The sequence below is a fragment of the Thunnus albacares genome, chromosome 2, assembly GCF_914725855.1.
Source record: "Thunnus albacares chromosome 2, fThuAlb1.1, whole genome shotgun sequence".
Lineage (NCBI taxonomy): Eukaryota > Metazoa > Chordata > Actinopteri > Scombriformes > Scombridae > Thunnus > Thunnus albacares.
The window spans coordinates 24,864,473-24,888,810 of NC_058107.1; the positions used below are offsets into that span (position 1 = coordinate 24,864,473).

At 39.6% G+C, this 24,338-nt stretch overlaps 1 protein-coding gene across 1 annotated transcript; it reads right to left on the reverse strand.

Annotated features, from left to right (window-relative positions):
* Window positions 1-4,770: 4,770 nt before the first annotated feature.
* plcxd3 (phosphatidylinositol-specific phospholipase C, X domain containing 3) lies at window positions 4,771-23,409 on the reverse strand. The gene is made up of 6 exons (XM_044374536.1): window positions 23,211-23,409; window positions 13,004-13,260; window positions 12,576-12,749; window positions 9,301-9,476; window positions 8,467-8,568; window positions 4,771-7,398 (listed from the first exon to the last, which is right to left on the reverse strand). Exons 1-6 carry the CDS (start codon window positions 23,311-23,313, stop codon window positions 7,242-7,244), a joined length of 969 nt encoding a protein of 322 aa, XP_044230471.1. The 5' UTR covers window positions 23,314-23,409; the 3' UTR covers window positions 4,771-7,241.
* Window positions 23,410-24,338: the final 929 nt, after the last annotated feature.

Consider the following 24,338-nt stretch of genomic DNA (forward strand, 5'->3'; position numbering starts at 1 on the left):
TGTTCCATTTAGTTGTAGCAGAAAGTGACCCATCATGCACAATACCAGTATCCTAGTGGTAATAGGTAGGTTTAGACATGTCACAGTGAGAAAAGCACAGGTGTCAATGATAAAATTGATAATGGCTAAATTCCATTTACCTGCTTTGTTTTCAGGGTCCTAATATTGTGCCTGCTGGCTCACTGTCACACTGTCATGGCTTACTAGGACACTTGAACTGAACAGAGCCATCGTTAATGTCAGTAGTAACACCTGTGCCTTTCCTGTTATGACAAGTCACAATGTCTGCTGTGAGAAAAGGCTATTTCTGTACAAGGTCCAGGAAATTTCACAGTGGGACCAATTACCCTCAGTGCACGCTGTTGTTAGATGTTGGAGCAGGGCCACATTTTGCTGCCATCCTCAGATTTAACGTCTGCCCAACAGGTTTTACAGACACTTTTGAATGTGTTGTGTTAATTAATCAAAAATAAATGCAGTTTAGGTTAACTGGTGACTCTAAATTGTCTGTACTTTAGGTGTGGATGGTTATGTGTCTATATTTGTGATGGACTGGATAGTACCTGTCCATGCTGGGAGGGACTCCAGTCCCCTGTGACCCTGCTCAGGAAAAGCAAGTATAAATAATAGGTGGATGAATACATTAATCTCCCTGAACTCACACTCCACATCAAAACAATGACCCTAGCAGGAGAGTGAGACTCATCTTTGTAACAAGTTTACCGGACACTAGTTTTGCGCCACATTTTGGTTCTGCACAATTATCTGTTATTTCAGTGACCCATAGTGTCCCTTTTTTGTTTGAATGGTGATTGTTTTTTTGTTTTCTTTTCATAAAAATTGAGCTTGAGTGTTGTTCAGAGAGAGATTTTCTCCGAGGGATATCTTTGACAGGGGCACATATAAAAACTATATGAGTATTGAGATGTGATTTAGTACAGCAAACACTGGAGGGCAATAGAGATTTGAGAACCATTCCTTCTACATGGCCAAAATGTGAATCAAGGCTGAGCAAATTCATGGAGACAATAAGCAAGCAGAGTAGATGTAAGAATGATTGCGAGGAAAACTGAGACAAGGCTTTCTGCATACCAGCAAAGGATCTAATAGGCCATTGCCAAAAGGCCTGAAATCAGTTTAGATCAATTAAAATGTTGCTCTTACTGATATTTCTACATGTTCACACACATACACACACACACACACACACACACACACACACACACACACAGAGAGAGAGAGAGAGAGAGAGAGAGAGAGAGAGAGAGAGAGAGAGAGAGAGAGAGAGGAAGAGACAAGCTAAATGATGAAGTGTCAGTGAGCTTCTTCATATCTGCAGGGAGACATCTTGTGCAGCCAAACTCGAAATTCTTTTTATGGGTAAACGTTCCCATATTTGTATGTGGATTCCACATCTCCATCTAATTACAGACATATATCTGTTGTAACAGCCAGCCAGGGGGGCATGTTGTGCATATCCATCACATACTGGCAGCTCAAGAGGGAATAACCCTGAGTTTGAGCGTTCAGATGAAATGTTTTTAGCAGCTGTATAGGGCAGGTTAGGTTGTGTCGGTGAGTATTGATTCCTGCTAGAAATAAGCAACAGACAGTTTTGTCCTGCCTACAGATTAGGATGTCAAATTAATGTACAGCTCAATTTAAAATAAGTTGCAAAAGACAGGAATGGTTACTTTAACCAAAACAGCAATGACGTTTTGGAAATGAGAATACATTTTCTGGTTCTGAACCGATAGCAGCAGCATAAAATAGAGCAAATTAGGGAACACAAGCTCAAACAAACACTTTGTGCCCACAATCTCAGCCACTCAGTCACTGAAAAATGAAGCTCCCTCGGGGTAAGCATCTTATTTGAGAGCCATTTTCCAGGTGCGGCAATTTTAGAGCAATGGAGAAAATTGTGTGGCATTTTCTACTTGACTGTCATCTGTGCTGAGCAAGGGAGGGAGGAAAATGAGCCTTCCATCTGACAACACGCAGCAGTATACTTTTTTACTGCGTTATGCATGCATTTTATTTCATGGATCATCAGTCATATAAAGAAGGTGTCTAAATAAATTATTCATATAGGCACTAATAACATTTTTAAGGAAAATTAATCTGTGAAAATATAAATAAAATGGGAGAAAACTTTTTATTTGAGCATGGTGTCACTTCAGGTCATTCTATGAACTCAAGACAATCAAGATATATCATGTATAATTTGCTATTAATAGACTCAGATAATGAGTACAAAGTGATTTCCTGTATTTCTAAAATGACCGCCCAATGCTAAATGACTCAGCTACTGTACAGCAGCAAGCCAAGTCCCAGTACCTCAGGCAAGAATAACAGTTGGCTCAGACAATAGGCCAGCAGACCGTGCCCTCCATTAGTGCCGCTTCTGTTGGCCTCATGATGTTCAGAGGGCCATCTTTGACCACCATCTGGCCTGGAAGTTTGGTCTGCCAGAGGATGACAGTCTGTGAGGCTCAGCCAGACAGAGACGTAGTCAATGAATATGAAGCTTTTGTGCCTGCTCTCTTCCATCATGAACTGTATTCCTCTTTTCAACATGTTTGTTGATGTCATGTCACTATTGGCTTCTTTTCTTTGAAGATCCTTTCTAGAATCATGTTTACAAAATCCAACCACAAAAATGTATAAAATATACAACTTTGCCTGTTTAAGCTAAACATTGGCTAGTGTCCCACCTTGGGACTCAGGATGCAACAAGGGGGTCACAGGATTTATCTGCTATGTTTATTTTTTCTGACTTTTCCCTAATCTTTGTTTATTTATAGCAAGAAAAATTGGATAGTTTTGCATAATTTACAGGCCTCTTAACACTATGACATCACTCTTTGGTTGAACTGTTCACCAACAAAAAATATGTATCTTCATATTCAACTTTTCAGATAAACTGAAGGATTGAATGCTCTGTTAGGGGTTGAAAAAATCCCCCTTGAAAAAAAAACACTGAATTAACTGAAGTAGATTGTGACAGAGCTTTAAACCAGGCTGTTTTTGTTGTTGTTCTTTTAATGAAAAGTTGACATTTTTTATGGACAGTGACTATGGACAACGTGTGACAAAAGGGTTGCAAACCACTGACATACAGTATAGGCCACAATTAATTATTCTTAAGCAAAATGTTGTGATGCACTTTGGAGTCAGTAATAGGCATGTTTGTTTTGACCTAGAGGAAGAAGAAAATGATGCAAAATATGCAGCTAACTCCACAAGTTTAGTTGTGCAAAGTGGGTGATGATCTGTGATGAAAAAGGTCATAAACTACCAGTGGTTAGATCTGACCAATGTCCCCTCAGACAAAATGACACATTTACTGTAACATCAGCTCTGTCTGTCTTTCCCCTTGCTGTGAGTGTTGCCTACTGCCTCCCTTTGACCATTTGTTGTTTTCATGTCTGAGTGACTAAAAGAATCTTTACAATTCCCACAATTTCTCACTGTTCCTGATAATGACTCCATCTTGGTTGATTTAATAATTAACTCATTTTGTTTAAATTTTACGAAGGATAACAATGCTAGTTTTTTTATGGCAAACTTTTCTATGTTGCTGCTGTTATATTGTGCATTGTTGTATTGTAGCTTCGGTTGGCAGACAAATTGCCACCCTGTGTCATGTGCCCTCATAACTAGACACAGGAGTGAAATTACTCTTCCTCCTCCTCACACTCCAAACTTTGCTGAAACTACACATCTCACCACTGCCCCTCTTTAAACTGTCTAAATGCCATCATCCAACGCTACCTCCTACACCTCTACCTCCTCCTCATCTGTGTGTTGGCTTGTGCATGTGTGTGCATGACAGAGGAAGACAGACACAAATATGCACCCAAGCATAAACACACAACAACATTGCATTAGCATATTTTCATTTTTTTTCAGCAAACGACTGTTTCAGTAAAATCCAAAGAGATAAATTAATGTTTTTTCTTTCATTTTTTTTTCTCAGAAAACATTGTTAATGACCTACAGTTCATTGATGAGAAACAGCACATTAATATGCCACAGAAACCAAATAAAAACCACAGGACATTCAGCTAGCCTGTGGTTACCATCATAACACGGCTGTTGTACTGGACACCTTCCAGGGAAGTATATGCATGTGTGTGTAACATGATGTTGCTGATAACTGCAAGTGTGCTTAGTCAATTAACCATATTATGAGAAAAAATAACTTGATCATTTTCCAAGTGATTTCCTATGGGACAGCTACAAGCTTACACTGTCTAAATCACATGACAGAAGGTCAGAATAACTCAACAAGACACTGAGGTTTTCAAGACTTGAGAGCTGCAAAGCACACTAAAAACACACACACACACATGAACACACATGCACACACACACACACACATACACAGCACCACTCAGTGTCTGAGTTATCTCTGTTGCCTCTTCGTGAGCACACCTGGCTGTAGAATGGATGTCAGACGCTGAATTACAAAGCACAGTCTCAGCAAGGTCACCCTGGGCACCGCTGCCCACCCACCTCCATCCTCATCACCCTGGTAACTGGATGATTTTAGGATGATACTCTGAACAGATAGGGAATAAAATACAGGCATGTTAGCTTAAAAGCTGCAAATCTACTTTAGATTTAGAGTACTGCTGATTGAATTAAACTAAAATGTAATTATAATGGCTTCAATAATGTTTTTTTTTCAATCATTAACTAACCAAACAAACAACCAGTCACCACTCAACAAGCCAGAAACAGGTCAGGAAATGATACTTCACTTAGTCGCTTAGTAGGCATAGAAGCTTTATTTGATCGGCCATTTTTCACTTAGAACAGAGTCACTTTCATTTGAACGAATGTTTGAGTTTTACAACAGCAAAGGACTCTTTTCACATCAGAACATAAAGGCAATGACAACAGTTTGGACCAGGGAAGACACAAATGTCTTTACAACACAATTTGCAAGCCTTTTCAAGTCTGCTCATTTGTGTGGTTTAATTCTTAATCTGAATGGGGAAGTGGCAGAGCAACATTTAAAAAAACAAATTAATTTGGAGATTTGTCTTAAAGGGTAAAAACATTTCCAGCTGCACCCATGCTCTTAAGAACGATATGCAGAAAATAACAAGAGAGATGCACAAACCTCATGGACCCTGTTGGTGTACAACAAAAGATACTAAGTAGAACTTTTTGGTTCATGCACGAAACTGAAGTACCAAATAAATATGAAAAACAAGAAGCTCAGTTAAGGTATAAGTTAAGAAATTGTTGTTAATGACTCTTCGCAATAATTCAAATACTTTACAATTTATCCGCAGTATACTATTTGCAATTACAGTATGTACAAACTTTCCACGATATAAAACATTTTAACATGAAACCACACTGAAGTGAAAGAAGTACTGTTTGAACTGTAAAACTTCATTTACACACCGAAGCATACGATACAAACATGACCTTCTAGCGGAAACTCAGTCACTCGATCACACAAGACTTTTAGAAATGGCACAGTTACTCACAAGACACATACATTCACAAATCTAAAGAATTGAGTTTTCTGTTTTGGTTTTACATTACCAAACTAGACAACAATGTCCTTACAGAATACATTCTCTGCAGAAAATGCCACACTGATCATAATGTGTGGATGTTTGACTAGTATGCGATTTCTTTTTTCATGCATAAATGTATAAACCTTGCAATAAAATGATTTCCATTGTATTTCTGGGTGTCACGTCAATGTACCTTTCCATCTTGAAGGGTGGAAGAATGAAAGCATTAAACACAAATAAAGGACTGTGTACTAAATGTATTGCACCAGTATTGATATACCAGAAATCCAGGGCTTAGGAAACATTGAGAAACATGAAACATCTCATAAAGTAGACACCAGAGAGCTACTGCTAGATCTTAACTAAAGATTTATTGTATTATTTCCCCCAGTGCTGTCACATCAAGACCTCCAGAGTCCTAACTTATGATGTTTTCCCTTTTCTGACTTGAAATAAAATGGGTCTCTCAGTGAGTGTTAAGCAACTTTATCACCTGTTGTTATGAAAGACACAATAACATGATACACTTCATGATGACTCACATACTGTATACTGCACTACAGCAGTAAGTATAGATGCACGCAAGGGGCAAGCATTCAGCAGAAGATACACGGACGGTGGATACACTCTTGTAGCCAGATGTACTGTATTTTTATACTTGGCTATCACGACTCAGCACCCACCAGAAAATCCAATAAATCTGTCACGCTGGATTCTAACCATTAGAAATGACTAGTGGCATTGATTGCATTTCTAGCTTTCCTAAACAAATTGTTTTTTTGTAAGTTACCTTGCAGCGACAAGCTGATGCTTGTCTTAAAGTTTTAAACATACTGACAATGGGAAAATTGGTTTAGATGCACCAAAGATAAAGTACACATGACACAATTGGTACATTTTTCTCAGCTAGCCAAGCTGCACACACTCTCTCACTATGGTTTGGAATGAGGAGTTGAATTAATGGATAACCAGTGTGCACAGGTGTCTGGGCTGCAAGCTGACTTCACTTCTATGTCTACGCGTTGAATAAACATATTGTAATAAGACATTTTAAACACACTGTATTCAAGCTGCTGGATGAGGTTTTCAGAAACACCTGCAGTGATCTGACCAGGGACGCATATTGTTAGAAAAAAAAAACTTCTCTTGGACAGATTTTCAAAACAAGACAAACAATTGCTAGCTACTTACACCGGCCTACATTTCAATAGTTTAATTTACACAGACTTTTTTTAAACAACCTCTGAAAAAGACTGTCACTGTCACCAGAATACCAAGAATGATGTACCAATACATTTAGCAGAAAGTTGATATGCTCTGAGGAACCTACCCTTAATGAAGTAGTAAGCCTAAAAACAGTGCATTTGTGTGGAAAAAGCAGTTATTTTTTACAGCACAGGAAGTAAAGAAAATGAACATCTCACTTTGGGAAAAAAAAACAATTTTTCATCTGAAAAATAGGAAACAAACAAAACCTCATTCTCATAGTGCTCCAAACAAACACCAGTGTTTTTTCTCCAAATCCCAACTTGTCTTCCTTCAACCCCCTTTCCATTTGATTTCTCATTTCACTATAGCCCTAAATAAAGTGAAAGGAGCAGCTCCTCTCCTGAAATAAATGCCAAAGAGAAAAGAGTGAGAGCACAGACCCAGCCACTGGCGGTGGTGGTGACTGTGCTCCCTGACGCCCCCTGCGGGCTCTCAGGTGGCATCATCATCCTCTTCATCCAGGTGATAGTTGAGGGTGATGACAGCGCTGATGAATTCTCCAAGCTCCACAAAGTCAGCTGTGATAATGTTGATGCCGCTCTCCCCGGGTCTCTGGGATCTGATCCACTGCATCATTCCCGGCAAGGCCCTGGGGGAATGCATGAAAACACATACACGTCAGGGGAAGGAACAAGGGGGGGAAATAAAGTCACAAAAGATATAGAGAGGGATAGAAGAAGGGATGATTCATGGCTGGCTGGTTTATCACGGAGAGGGGCACGCTGTGATAAAAGATCTCTGTGACGCAGCATGGGATGTCTGCAAGCCAGACACCAGCTGCGAGGATGACACTCTGAACACTTGCTGGACATGTTCATGTGAGCTGAGCACCAGGGGAGGGTTTTACTCCTGCAGATGCCTCGCCCAGCTTTCTGCATGACAAAATTCTATGAGTTGTCTCCTCCTCGCGGTTGCTTTCTTGTTCTGTTAAGTCTTATACTGGCAGTCTGTGTGGCAAAACGAATGGATGGAATTTTGAAGGATGCCTACATCAAAGTAACCAAACGCCTGGTGAGGATGGCTGATAGTGGAGTTATCAAATGAATAATTCAAGTCAGGAAAATTGATGGTTTGGCTGCTGAGGCTTTTAACAAACTGGTGACATTAAGAGGGAGTGAAATACAGACAATGCTGAGGGTAAATTGGGGGGGGGAAACATTACTGAGAAGGGGAGATATAAAAAGAGGGAGGAGAAGGATGAGAAGCATTGCCTCAGGTTTCTGGCAGCTGCTCAAAAAAAATTTGAATGAGGTCAGTGTCAAATGCCTGGGGAAACCTGTAGAAATCAACAAGCCTCTGGATTTAGTTATAAAATGCCACAATGACTCACATATTACTGTTTGTGTGTGTGTGTGTGTGTGTGTGTGTGTGTGTGTGTGTGTGTGTGTGTGTGTGTGCATCCAAGGCCATACAATTTTATTGTGAGTTGTTGTGGGTAAATCCTGTCACTTCTGTGGCCCTCGGTGCCTGAGGTGTTGCTATAATTTTAATCTCATGATGCTCGTGTATATATTGGATAATATCCTGTGCAACCATTGGTGTTAACCCTGCATCTTAATCAATCTCAGGGTTATTTTGAACACAAATGTGAAACATTTTGCTCATTCTGTCTGCATTTCTCTCTCTCACAGACACACACATACACAAGTGTACACACCTTTCTGTGATTGTCTCTCTCAGTCCACTAGCCACGCCCTTCATCACAGTGCTGGCCTTTGGTGTGAGAACCACCTGGGACACAAAAAAGGTCCCCTTCCTCCTACAAGAGATAAGAAGAAGACAATTTATTTTTGCTGAATTTTCACTGGTCTTTTTATCTACTTATTTGAAGCATCTTATGATATCTGATCTACAAAGGTGCTATATAAATAAACTTGACTTATTTTTTAGTTTAGAATTAATTACTTTAAGTGCCTTCAAAGAAGCAAAATGTCTTATTATGACAGGAAAAAAACTTTCACTAAATTTTCACATGCAAATTTGTGTCAGGTTTTCCTGAAATGCTTTCGCATTAATGTCAGCAGTTTCCTTTAGATGTACTATGTATGAACGTTGTTCCACTGGGTTTAAACGTATTTTTACTTTCAATGTTTTGCAAGTGAGCCTTCAGTGTGGGAAATTTTCTTTTCTTTAAGAGGCTCAAGTGTCACAGAACCCAGAGATTGTTGTATTTTGTGCATTTCCCTCTTTTAAAAGTCTGACTCATGTTATTTGAAGCAGTAAGCTATTTTAAACTACAGCAAATGAAATAATTGGTCATTACTTCCTGAACTCGTTATAACAACAAATCAAAATCATGCTGGAATGACCATTCATGGCAGGACTTTATGACTCATTTATAATGCTATAAAACATAAAACAAAGGTAATGATACATATACAGTCACTTTAGGCAAACATCATTCTCTCAGAGAGTACAGGAATTCTGTTCCATTTAACCTCATGAATAAAGCACACTGCATGTCCATTGTGAACTACATGCAGAGGCTGACCTGCGGTCAGTGACAGAGGCCTGGAGAAACTGAACCAGCTTCTCTGGGTCGGTGGTGTTGGCCCAGGGAGCAGGCATCATCTGGCCTGGCCACAGGAAGGGCACCTCCAGGGCCATGGGGTGGTGGTAGAATACGAGCACCTGGTACTCCTTCTCCCACAGATACTGCAGAGTCACCTGAGGATGGAGGGAGATGTGTGTTCAGGGATATTGAATAGTAAAGAGCACCTACTGTGCTGAGTGACAGAGATAATTTCAAACCTTCACCTGGCAGCTTACTTACTAGCTCCATGTCTATTTGGATGGATACAAATAGGAAAAGGTATGTAATTTCTGAAGACAACAACCACTTTTTATATCTAGTGTTGTAATGTATAATCAAGAAAAGAAATAAAGGACTAAAAGAATACAATAATATAAAGAATCATTTCAATTTGGGTTTTTGTACCTATTGCTAATCCTATTTCACAGAAGTACAAAGAATGAAAACTACAAATTACTTTTGTGCAGTTTTACATGTATTTCTTGTTTTCATTTATTCAGAAAAATGTTAACAGACAAAAGGATTACCAGCAATCATTTTACATTTCAGTTCTGCTACAGTATATAGTATGGACACAAGTATACTATATATGGGAGATCTCAGTTAAATTACTTGTTACTATATCGATAGTAACAAAAAATATATACATACTATTTCAAATAATTCAACAAATTATTAAAAATATATGGTCAGCCGGGTCAAGACCAATATACCTAAGATCTTCTGGTTTTGATCCCCCCTCGTGTAATAATGACTTTCTAGCTGTACAATAACCTTTACTTTAAACCAAACAACTACTGGATAAGTGTGGTGGAGTAGATTAACTTTGTATAGAAGAGCAACTGTGAGGAAAAAGGGTAATAAGTAAAAAAAGTAGAGTAGCATAAATTGAGTAAATGGGGGAGAGCAATGGAGGGAATATTACACCTGTGGAGGAAAGAATCCCAGTCGATTTTGTTTGCTCTAAATTTAAACACCACCCTGTATGCCCCTACAACACTTAGAAGAAGTTCATTATTTTTCACCGAGTCTACAAGCCACCATTGGCCTTTTCCTCTTCTCTACACTTCACCCTCACCCTATCTTCACATCAGGCTCCCTCTAAGCAGCAGAACCTGACAGAAAACTATGATCTTAGAGTGGTGGTGATGGCATGGGAGTTGGTGAAGGGTTGATGAATTTGATAGCTGATTGATGTTCCTGCTTCCAAGTTCTTCACATACACCATCATGTCATGGTGAAGTGTAGTGGAATGTGAGAAAATGGAAGAAAGAGAAGCAGCATGTCTCTGTACTTGTCTTGTCAGATCTTAGTGCCGCATTTTACACAATTGATCATTACATCCTTTTACAGCGACTGGAACTTTTAATTGGCATTAAAGGAACTGCATTAAGCTGGTTTAAGTCCTATTTATCAGATTGATTTCAGTTCATACATGTTAATGATGAATCCTCCTTGAAGGCAGAAGTTAGACACGGAGTTCCACAAGGTTCTGTTCTTGGACCAATACTTTTCACCTTGTATATGCTTCCTTTAGGTAATATTATTCGGAAACACTCCATAAATTTTCATTGCTATGCAGATGATACCAAAATACATTTATCAATGAAGCCAGATGAAACCAATCAGTTAACTAAACTCCAAGCATGACCTGGATGACCTGCAATTTTCTGCTACTAAACTCAGACAAAACTGAAGGTATTGTGCTTGGCCCTAAACACCTTAGAAACACATTATCTAATGATATAGCTACTCTAGATGGGAGTTATTTTTGATCAGGATATGTCCTTCAACTCCCACATGAAACAAATTTCAAGGACTGCCTTTTTTCACCTATGTAATATTGCAAAAATCAGGCACATCCTTTCTCAAAAAGATGCAGAAAAAATAGTCAACGCATTTGTTACTTCTAGGCTGGATTATTAGAATGGGAAGCAAAGCCTTCAACTACCAGGCTCCTCTCTAGTGGAACCATCTTCCAGATTCAGTCTGGGGGGCAGACACCCTCTCTATGTTTAAGAGTAGGCTTAAAACTTTCCTTTTTGATAAATCTTATAGTTAGGGCCAACCAAGCTCACCTTGGACCAGCCCTTAGTTATGCTGCTATAGGCCTAGACTGCTGGGGGACTTCCATTGATGCACTGAGCTCTTCTCTCCTCTTCTCCATCTGCATGTATTCATTTACCATTAATGCATGTTACTAACTTGACTTTTTCCCCGGAGTTCTTTGTGTTTTGTCATCCGCAGGAAACCCCATGAACCAAGCTGATGTGGGGATGTCCTTCTCCTGTCCTTCTCCTGTCCTTCTCCTGCTGTTCCTGCCATTGCTGCTGTTTGTATTTGCTAGTCATGTATCTGTTGCTGTTGTTGGTCTGCTTCTCTGTGTCCCCACCCCTCACCCCCCACCCCCTTCTCTCTCAACCCAACCAGTCAAAGCAGATGGCCACCCTAGAGCCGGGTCCTGCTTGCGGTTTCTTCCTGTTAAAGGGGAGTTTTTCCTTACCGCTGTCGCCAAGTGCTTGCTCATGGGGGAATTGTTGGGTCTCTCTCTCTGTAAATTAAAGAGTGTGGTCTAGACCAGCTCTATGTGAAAAGTGCCCTGAGAAGTGCCCTGAATTCAATTGAATGTGAGGAACCTGTGCACACAGCAGGAAATGACTTCTGTGCAAAGGGCAAACTTTGAGTGGAAAAATGAACTATGATTAAGGATGTGATAACCACCATTCTGCATCTTCAAGTGATCAAAACACAGAAACCACTATTGCGAAGGGCTGGGAAAACAACAATTATGAGAAGCCTTTGAACACAAGACAAAAATGTGCGCCTGAGATGTGTCCTTTTTCAATGAAGAGGTAAGAAGCATCTGAAATAAATGTTTGAGGACAGGTTTTAGTCCAACTCCCTGGGATGACCCTAACTTCCCTATGCAGTTAGCCATAATGCTGCTACAGTTGGCTAGTTCCTGTGTTTACTTTTGTTGTCAGACACTTATAATAACAATCTGAGCCTGTCTGTGGTAAAAGCAAGCACTTTAATTGGATGTACTTTCTAGGATTACATTGCAGCCCATTTCGTGGCTGCCAGCTGAAGCGATCTCACTCAATACTGGACCAACTCAATAAATGTTTATCCCCATTGGTCACTTAGACCCCAAATGATGGGACAATCGGGTCAAGGTTGAAAAATACTATTGCCTTTTAAGTGTAATTTGACAGCCTTCAGTTTCACAATACCTCCTGGGCGAAGACGACTGGGCAGAGTTTCTCTCCAAACACCTCCTTTAACATGGCCACCAGTTTTTCATGGTGCAGGTTCTGCACGCCGTAGAAGTGGTTGAAGTCCAGAAACACCACCTCTCTGGCATGAGCTGACAGGAAGCTACTGATCTGCTCAAGACCTTCCCTGACCTTTAAAAAACACATGCACAAATATGTGAATACAAGTAAATTATCTCCATTATGACATTCAAGATTCTAAATGTAGGGAAGCAAACAACTTGTGATGTACTTCAAATATCTGAAGGACCTTGTATGTTTAAGCTCTCAGTTTGCACTCACACATAAATATGCTGCCACACATACAAATGCACCAACATCTCTTAGCAACTACAAGCCTTGCTAAAAATTAATCACAGCAAAAACCACCAAAACTCTACACTGACTGTGGCACTGAAGAGCCCGTGGGCGAAGTACAGCTCATTGTCGGGGTCACGGGGCTTGGTGGAGATGCGTAGGTCAAAGAAACGGATCCCAGCCTCCAGTTGGGTGTTGAAGTTCATCGTCTGTGTAGCTAACCACTTCCTCATTAGCTTCTTGGCAACCGTGCCAAAAACAGACACAAAGTTCTGCACCGTCTCTGGCTGCTCAGGGCCCACTGGAGACGCTTCGTCGATGTAGAAACTGAAGGAATCATGGGAACCTGGAGAGGATACAAACATGAGTCTGCATGAAGGTAACTGAGCGCTGCATGTTTTATATCTGTGGTGGGACACAGATGTAAGAGTGGGGTCAGTGCTGGGAAACAGGCTGGTGCCATGGCAACAATACTATCTGAATAACAGCATCTGTGGTCGTAAGTCATGAACTCTGACAGCTTGGGAAAAAAAGCAAGTCTGTGCATACACAGACTGATATATTTCATCCATCACATTTCTCGGGCAGAACAGAACTCTCATAGAACAACAATGCATTTCTTATTGTTTTGTGTTTTTCTCGTATAAGTTACAGTTTTATAGTGAACTCTCTAATGTCAGTTGGTGGTTTCTACGTATTTTTTACACCACCGGTTATTGTTTGCTCGTACTTTTTCGTGAAATATAATCTACGTGTCTTAGCTCAATAGTCTTAAATAGGTTGTCTTAATTTGAGTTTAAGGGCTTACTGTATATTTTTGACCTTAGAAACAGCAATTCAGCATTTCTGACATTTTCAACCACATCTCATGGCCTTCCTTAGCATATGCTCAGTTGTCATGGAGATAGTTTCATTGTTATCACATGACCTAACAACTGAGCAACTCAATCCACTGAGGAAGGTCATGAGGTGTGGTTGCAAGATTCATAAACAACAATTATGTTGGGCCTTGTGTTGAGGATTTTTTGTCAAGGTTGTCTTAAATTTCTCCATGTGAAATGCATGGATTATAATCCAGTCAAATGTGGTAAAACATCTGCAATATTTGGGATCTCATGTTAGCAGTAAGAAAGGGTATGGCTATTGTCTTTCACAAATCAAATCTCTTTGTTCACTGATGCCAATTGCAAGTATTGTATGTAACTGTAGTGGTGGATTATTCAGTGCATCTGTTCTTTTGGTCAAAATGCAGTATGAGGTATGCTTCCAATTCAGACATTGTAACTTTTGTTTCTTTTTCAAAACTCTATGATATTTTATGTGCCTTTGGGCGTGCATTTTAAATAAAGACTTTAATTCTTGGTTAAACCCAATGCTGGACAGATGCCGCCACTGTAAATAATCCTTCACATTCTGCTAAATTAGTCCAGTCCTCAGTGACTCAATTTGCAATTTTAGACCCCATCAGAAAGGCTCATTTCTATTTTTCACAAATCCTTCAAATTTCCACATGTATCTGTTTCATCCTATTCATAAAGTAGAATTATATACATATATCAGTTATTTCCAACCTCTCTCCTCTTATGACTGATATTGTTTTCATGGATCTCAATAAAACACAATCACACTGGAGCTTAAACTCCCTCTTACTGTATTACTTACTAGATTTTGCTCATTTTATTTCAGATTAACATTTTCCCAAGTGCAAATAATATGCTAGATATTTCATCATCAAATGAATGGGAAGGTTTTAAGGCATTTTCAAGAGGTTAGATAATATCTTTTGACAGAAAATTAAAGACAAAAAATTAAGAAAAGAAAAAAAAACTACTGGCTTTGACTCAACATATTTCTCAGTTGGATGACAACTATTTCACCTTTTTGGAGCATATCAAGAACTATCTTTACAGGCAGAGTTGGATTGACTGATTGGATCAGATAGGGGTGCTGAACTGCAGCTTAAATTCAAAAGTACTTGTTATGAATAAGTTGACCCTTCAACTGTGGTGCTCATCATCGTCTAACTAAAATATCACAGAATTCGTACATCTGGAGTCTATGGATTAGATTGAGATGTACTTTTCCATGTCTTGAGCATCACAATCACATTCCCATTCACTACCATTGGAGCTTATTTCATAACTACCATTTTAAGAGTTGTATTAAGAAAAAAATACAAAAGAAGCCAGTTCTACAGGCATCCCATTAGTATCAGTAAAAGTCTGCCAATACATTGATGCCTTCCTGGGTGACACTTAAGCATTTCCTTGAAACCAGTCCAAGGTGAAATCTGTTACTTAGGTCTGAAGGTCACTTGTCCTTCCATGACTGTTTGAGAATGAGAAAAAAGTAAATGCACGCATGTGTGTTTGTGTGATTGCACATATTATGCATATTAGGCTGACAATAATTCTGGTATCCTCTTCCTGCTCTCATCATGGCAATCAATTAATCAATTTCTCTTCCTCTTTTGTTTCATCACATTCCCACACTCCTTCACACAGACAAACATACACCCCCCTTGCTCTCCGAACACACACAGACACAAAGCCTTAATCGACCTTCAGCTATCCATACTCCAGCGCCAGAGAATGACCCTAAGCAGGGTAGACAGCTGAATCCTGGGGCAGGGCAGCAAACAGCATCACTACAGGCTGAACCGTATCACCCAGGTCATGGAAGCACAGAGTGTGACCTTAACTGTTTGCAACAGCTGGCTCTGTTGTTGTTGCAGACAGTGATTTCGCTTCAGTCCTGAAAGCTTTGTAACGAAACCTCACAACTGACTAGGACTGCAACTGAGGGTTTTTTCCATTATCGATTAATCTACCAATATTCTCCATTTATTGATGGCTTGGTCTATAAAATGTCAGAAAAATGCTGAAAAATGCCCATCGAAATTCATAAAGCTTGCTTGTTTAGTCCAACTAACAGTCTGAAGATACTCAATTTAAATCACATACTGTCAGGCAAATATAAAAAGCAGCAAATCTACACATTGTTTGACATTTTTTCTTGAGAAAATATTTAAACTATTGATTGATTATCAAAAAAGTTGCTGATTAATTTTCTGTTGATGGACTACTCGATTAACAGTTAACAGATTTCAGTCCTACAACAGACATAATAGGTGAAGACTTGGGTGTTCTTGGGGTATTCATTGTTAGGATACCTTAGGGAAAGAAGTACAGCTCATAGAAACTAAACTCAACAGTCCCCTAGGATTATGCAACAGTCTGTAGCTTATCAGATTGTAATGAAAGCTCCTGAGGCAAACTAATAAAGCTTATTTGTGTTTTGCTAACTAGCATTGCCTTAAATATATATGACATCAAGCCTGTACATTATGCTACATTGCAGAGAGAAACTATCTAACCAGGAAAAAATAGAATGATATCAACCCTGGAGGGCCAAATATTTTGCAAAGTGTGCAGAACGTCTGTAAGAGAAATTAATCTGCAGACAGAGCTGTGCAGACAAGGTGGGAACTGCAATCCAACACAATCAAACCTTTCTACCAGAGTTCTGAACATGATTAATTATTGTTTATGTTAGAAAGTAAAGTAATTTCTACACCCTAATGCTGTACTGTGTCTCAAGAGCAACACATTCATTTGTAAATGTGAGGAAACATTTCATTTTTGAAATAACGAGTGCAGACAACAAATATCAATGCTCATACAAATCAAATTGAGTCATTTATCTTTTTTTCTTGCAAGCATCTACAAGATCTAAGACTCCACATCCATTAGGCAGATGTTTACCAGGTTTTCACTCTCTTTTATGTTTCACTGCCAGAACTTTTATGACAAAAATGTGGTTCAGATGATGACTATAAAATGGAGTGTGTGTATAATTAAACAAGCACCACTGTTACCACTGTTTCCTCAATGCAATCCACTAATAACCAGATAAAAATAATTCTGCACATTATTTCCCTTGTGAAAAAACCTTAATCTCTTTATAACACAATGCCTAATTCATTGGTAAAGACATACACAAATAATGTGCTCTGGGTCTGTCTGATCACACTGATTGAAGGGGCAGCAGACCATCATTTAGAATGACCTGCTTGTTGTAAACAATATTCAAATTGCCTTCTCGTACGCTGTTTAATGGAATTAGCTTTGATAGATGTGAAGATATGTGAATGGACAAACACAAAGGCGCACTGAAAATAATAAAATCTCTGAATAATACAAATGAATGTCAGCTTTTTCTTTATATGAGTCATTCATAATGTCAAAGAAACTGACACAATGGCCGAACAGCACAGCGCTTTCTAAAGTGCAGAATGTGAACTTTGGGAACTCTTTTTCCCTGCACATCAGTAACATAATCACATGTCAGATACAGACATGAAGAGGCTGATGTCCTACTGCAGCGAAGAAGATGTGAGGCAAGTGAAAGGAGAGATAATGAGCCAGAGGGTAAAAGAGAGACAGATAAAGGCTGAAACAAGCTGAGACAATGATAGCACAGTGATTCAGTTAATGATGATGATGATGATGATGATGATGATGAGGATGATGGCAATGAGGATGGCGGTGGCTGATGACTGTTACCTTAGAGTATTGACCTGTGTTAACTGAGTCATTCTGACTGAATGAGAGCAGGCCATTCAGAGATGACCACCGGTGGTTCATGCCCTTTTTCATCACAAATCATTACTGCACATCATGGATTCTTTCAAGATCTATTTGAGGATGCTGGGGAGAGGAGAGGAGAGGAGAGGAAAGGAGAGGAGAGGAGAGGAGAGGAGAGGAGAGGAGAGGAGAGGAGAGGAGAGGAGAGGAGAGGAGAGGAGAGGAGAGGAGAGATGAGATGAGAAGGAAATGGAAAGGAACAGGGTTGAGATGAGCTACGTAAATGATACTAAAAGATAAATATGAGCTCCAGACTCCCCATCCTCTGTCCTCTCCTCTTCCCTGCCTTTGAGATCCATGAATCTTCCTGAATGATTTCATAGTAATTCCTCAAGTGTTGCTCTTTCTATCTATTTTCTGCAGCCCTCTCCTGTTCAAACTCCTGTTCAATTTGCTACATTCTTTCTTTCGAGTAAGTTCTTTCCAGTGGCAGTGCACACAAACCGCATACATTTCCAATGAGGCTGAATTATTTGACTTTTTGAATCAAGATAAATATCCTCCTGCTGGAAACCCAATTAACTGCCAGCGGTGAGGCAAAACAGCATGTAGAGAATTCATAACTAATCATTTATGCCAGTTTCAAAGATATTTTGATAAAGGGTTTACTTAAACAATTTATAAAATTAAAAAGTTTGCAGGTGAGCAGAAAATAAAAAAAGCAAAAAAAACCAAAATTAGTAGACTGGTGTCTGAGCAATTTCAACTTATTCTCACCAAACTATTTTCTCCTTTGTTTGTTTTAAATTTTACATCCTTGTTTTTCATTGGCTTTTAGCTGGCTGATTTCCTGCCCTTTAAACATCTCAGTGCACTAGTGTTTATCCTGGCATCTGATACCATTCATCCTCCTTGTTCAGGGGCTTAAGTGGCAGCAGAGTGATCTAGTCAAGGGATTGATGGGCAGATTTACTGCTATAAGTCCTGGGCCTGCTTTTCCTTCTGCCCCAAGGGGGCAAGACTGAAGATGCCCCCTTCTGTGATGGATTTGTTTTTATTGCCTATGAGGATATCTTAACTTAATACAATTGCCTTCACCCTTTTCCCCAAGCCCAAGGTATTCTATTCATTTCTTACCTCTGATAAAGCCTTGAGCTGTTATAGTCAGCCAGTGCAGAGGCTAAATATGTCTCCCTTGAGCCCACTCATGCAAATCATACAATTTGGTATTATGTGGGCATTGTTGTATCCCAGAAAAATTAATTTATCCCAGCCAATATTTACTCTGTTATGAATAAAATCAAACCATTCAGAGTCAAAATGTTATTCAAGTATGTTTTTTTCTGATATGTAAAAACTAAAACCATTTTTTAAACAAGACTAAACTAAGAGCCTACAGCCATGCTAGCAGTTCTGTGAGGCTATTGTTAGGCACAGCATCCTTTAAGGTTTATTGTAACGTCAGCATGCTAAAAGGCTCACAATCCTAAAATGCTGATGTGATCAGTTTCCCATTTTATACATCTTAGTTAAGCATGTTCACACACTAGCATTTGCTAATCAGCACCATCACAATCATCACAATGTTATTCATTTTGAAAGTATTTTGTCATAAACCAAAGTATTGGAGCTCTGTAGTCCCTTAGTAGCCAAAAATCAATTAAAGCATCTTTAACAAGACCTAGATTATTTAATCACCTTCCAGAGCATAGCTATTTTTTTTAAATTCAGCAGTCATTGAGATATTCAATTATATCAGTAATTGTCCACACCGGTAAGACACAGATACATGCTCATGCAAATCTGCACACACCCCAAATCATATGTCTACACCCACACCAAAAATACTGAAAATCCATTTTAAATACAATGGCAGTGAAATTTTTCTTCCAGTGGATCTTGTTTCATGGTGACATAACCACAGGGAAACAGATTCACAGTATCTCTAGCAGCACACCTTTGCTGACCACCTCAGTCAGACAAATGCACAGCCAGGCAGTCTGCAGCACTCACCTAGCAGATCTAACAATAGCTACAGAAAAACAGCCCACCATGTCTCCCACTGATCAGCTTGGGAAGAGAAAATGGTAACTACTCCCTCCCTCCCTCCCTTTAATGATCTCCATCTTTAATCTGCCACCACTCCCTCTTCCTTTCCTTCCCTCTCCTGCTCCTCCCATCATTCTTTCTCCAATTAGCTTGTGTAGAATTGGCACATCTGACTTATTGACTCGATAGGTTGACATGTTGCGAGGCCAACAGAAAGAGCTGAGTCATGTCTGAAAGCTCAAACACAAACTAGGTGGTTCTGACCAGTGGAGGACCAGATGGGTTATGATCATTAAAATGTTCTTAACTGTATTTTATTCTTACAGAAACGAATGATACAACCACAATGAATTGCTGCAAGCACTTGGCTGCTGTGAAGTGTTGTGAGTCACACTACAATAAACAACTATATAACTCTGTTATAACTCTAAATGACTTGCTCAACAGCTCAGCCTATATGACTGTACTCAATAACCTCTGGTCAATCTCAATTTTTTTGTTGTTATATAGGGTTCTGGGTGAAAAAAGCTGTCTTTCCACAGCTCTCCCCCTTCTTCTGAATGAATTCCAGTCAGGTTTCACAACAGCACTCCTCAGGGTGACAAATGATTTATTTGTGTCTTTGGATTCTGAAAATCATGCAATTTTAATTTGGTTAGAGATCTCTGATACCTTTGACAAAGTCGATCATTCTATTCTCTTAGACCATCTCAACCATGATGTTGGTATTCAAGGTCATGGCCTTGTACTGGCAAGATAGATCAATTTCGGACAGGATGATTGCTTACCCCTGCACCTATCTCCTGTGGAGTACCGCAAGGTTCCATTTCAGGGTCTATTATATTCTCGTGAAATATACTTCCGGTGGGATGTTTTTAGAAAACGTAAAATTTCTTGTCATTGTTAAACTGAGAATATCCAGCTGTATACAACCTTGTTTAAAAACCTTCCCTGATTGCCTTGAGGATCACTGTATGGCTTAAAATATTCTTTGACTAAACAAGAGTAGAGCAGAGGTCCTCACATTTGCCCCCAATTCCAACTGTATAACCAATAATATATCCTGAGTAGTAGCTTTCTCCACCCCATTGAGAAATTAAAACACTAACTCTCATTTAGGGACCTGGAGATTGTGTTACATGATTTTATCTCTTTGTATATTGATTACTGTAACTCTTTGTCAGTGGAAGTCAGTCAGTCGGCTTTGTCTCGCCTGCAGGTTGTCCAAAATGCAACAGCAGGGCTCCTCAAGAACAGAGACCATATCTACCATGTACTGGCCTCCTGCCACTGGCTACAAATTAAATACAGAATTGACTTTAAGATTCTTTTATTTGTTTTAAAAGGCTGCATGGATTGGCAGCAGTTTATATCTCCAAATGCAGATCCCTTAGATCTTCCTACCAATATTTCCCCAAAATATTGGTGATGCAAATAAAGAGACGAACAAATAAACTGACTAACCATTTGATCACCCTGAATAAGGTATTTACTGCAGAGGTGAAAGTCCAAAATCAGCATACCTGTCATTTAAATTATTTTTACATAGAAATTGGCAAGGTAAATTTAAGTCAGAGGCAACAGCACATATGGATAGTACTAAGTAGATACTATGTATCACACAGCATATGTTGTATCTGTCTATAATATATTGCATGCATGCACTGTATCCTCTTATACTACATAAATCATTTGGCTGCATTAGCTCACATATCAATTACTTGAAATATTACAAATAAATGCCATTAAAACATCATAAAAATCAAGTACTAATTAAGTCTTTGCTGTCACCACAAAACCTTAAAATAAATCCCTTGCCAATCATACAGAGTGATTAATGAGTACAGCTGTGTGAGGCTGGCAACACATACACTGTGGGGACTGTTTAGCTTTTTGGCAACAGCAGAGCACCATGCCATCACATCACCCCCACATGGTAGAGTACTCCAAATTGCCAAAATACTTTGTCCTGGATCATGCAGGCTGTGTTGGCTGGTGAACTTTTTTTCTGAAAAATAAATAGCATCACTGAGTTAGAGGCATCAGTGGTTGGATGCTGAGGATTGTACAGTAGGATTCTAACCTCATAAATTTCATATTTTTCTAAATACAAGGAAGAATGAAACTTGTGGAGGATATGAAACAGTTGTCTCATTTGTTTCTTGTCTGTCCCAGTTTTATTCTTGCCTGAACAAAGAATTGTTATGCTGTGGTCTAAGATGAGACAATAGGATATGAAATATGAGACATTATTGACAGAAATCAGACTCCTATAGGAACACATGGTTGTTGCTAAATAGGTTCTCATAAAATCCTGCAGATTATAGAATTTATCTTGACAAACATTATGCCAAATGTGTGCACACAAACACAAGAAAGTGCACAGAATCGGAGGATGTTTACAGAATCTGTATCCAAATGGAGGATAGACGGAGAGCAGCTGAGCTGCAGGCTGCAGGGCCAATAAGACGTAATGATACGTAATTAAATGGGACAGAGCATGCTCCCATGCTGCCTTGGCATGGATGAACTGTGGTGTAACACAGCACATGTCATGTGATTCAGCAAAATTATACACAAGGTACTACATGCCATGCTGTTTCTGTCTCTCGTGTATGGCCAGTATCTGACTGAATCCATGATAAATTGCATTCGTCTTTGACATCCTTCAGAGCAGTGGTCAATGCTGGTACCATGCCCCGCCTCATTGAATACTGAGCCATCTGCATCAAATGCTATCTTTTCACATGTCTACCCTGAACACATACCTGGTGTGTATAGCTCTATAGTTCAAAAGCAAGAGAGATGGAGAGATAAGGGAAAGAGAGAGATTGAGACTGATGACTTGGGGAAAAAGAGAGAGGTGAGCACAAAGGATTAGAAATGCAAGAAAATGAAGAATGAAAGCGCTTTATGTGGAGGTGTGATAATCACTAGGCAGCAGATATGGAATTATCTGGCTGCTAATAAGCCATGCCATCAGTCACATCAGTGGTGGGCTTTACAACCAGCGTTTCCAATTTGAATGGAGTTTAAGGAGACCTGCGCACTGATTGGTTAAAAAGATCCAACAGCTCATATTCAATGGGAAGTGCTGCTGCGATCATCTGAGTGCACAGACTGAACCCATCCCACTCCCACTCTTTTCTCCTCTGTGGCCACCACCCCAATACAAACGCCAAAAGTGCTACACAAAACAGAGCAGCATGGTTCATCTGGCTATTCGGAATTTTCAGACTGTGACTGTAGCAGTTTTTCTCCTCAGACACCTCCATCGTTTGGAATATTAAGTGGAGAAATAAATCATCTGGATAATACTTATTGTTATTTATCATCTGACAGCGGATCATAACACGAGGGAGCTGAACTGTTCGAAATAGATGGCTCTCACGTTGCGCAACAGGTCTTACCCTTTGTTCTAACAAAGTGCAATGAAACTAAAGCCATATTTTAGGTGATGAGAGTTTCACTGGATGCAAAGTAGAAACATACAAAGCATAAAATGTATTAAAAGATTTTAAATGTTAAAAGTCGTAGCATATTTATTAATTTATTTATCTTCTAGTAGGCTAGAATACATGAACCATGCAATCCACGCGGATATAAGAGGTGGACATCCTTATCACCCGAACACACTCGTGCCACATGAAGAAACACCTACCGGGAATAGCCAAGTTGGTGAGCGGGATAGTGTGCATGCTCTGCGGTAAACTTGCCATCCAGTCTGCAAACCGCAAGTCGCTTCTCCCGTGAGAGGAAGCCATGCTGCCGCCGTGCACAACGCTTAGTTCTCCCGGACCGGTGCCTGCGCCAACCTGGAGTGCGCCTTTCTCTCTTTCTCTCTCTCTCTCCTTCTCTCTCTCTCTCTCTCTCTCTCTCTATGGCAGACACACACACTCACTCACTCTCTCTCTCTCTCTCTCTCACACACACACACACACACACTCCCCCTCTCTGTCTCTGTCTCTCTCTCGCACACACACATCAGCGCGACCGAGAGCGATCCAGTCCACACCCCCCTGAGCGCTACACATCGGCGGGTAGCACAATTATGAAAATGCGGATCGACGGATCCAAATATGGCATCATTCGTCTTTCCAGTAATTTGCACTGATAACATTGTAACGAATACACGTTTCAGTTTTACACTTAATCTGGCAAAAATACTACTAATCTATAGCATCATTAATAATTATTATGATTAGCTTAAGCTATACCTACAAAACGAGGACAGACTACCCAAAATCCACGCTTTTCCTCCTATGGATTTAAAGCATGATGGTGAGGACACCCATTTGAGGGGCGCATGTTAAACATCTGGGACAATGTGGTTGTGTAGTAGTGTACATGTCAAAGGGTTTATCAAGCTCATTTTAAAAACACTACAGAATTGTGTGCTTATCAAGGATAGAATAATTTGTGCTTTTCAAGTAAAATGAAATGAAAAGCCTTCAAAGATTAAGCTGCCAAAGCTTGTTAAGGAACAGTATCTTTAGCTGGATATAGGCTACAGGTATCCTCGGAGGGACTGAGGGGGTTTGTAGTATTGGGGAGGTGAATCATCTTATTATACTCTTCTTTGTGCTTTTTGTAGAGAATTCGAGTAGCCTCCTGGCTGGAAGGGAAGTTAGCTTTTAATACTGAGATTGAAATTGCTGTAATTCCCAAATGAACCAGGCGCACGTCTGAGGTCATGCACTTGAATGTCTGGGAGCCATATGGCAGTTATTATCACTGCAATTAATATGGCAGTGACAATGAATAACTGACATATTTTCACTGCGGTGAT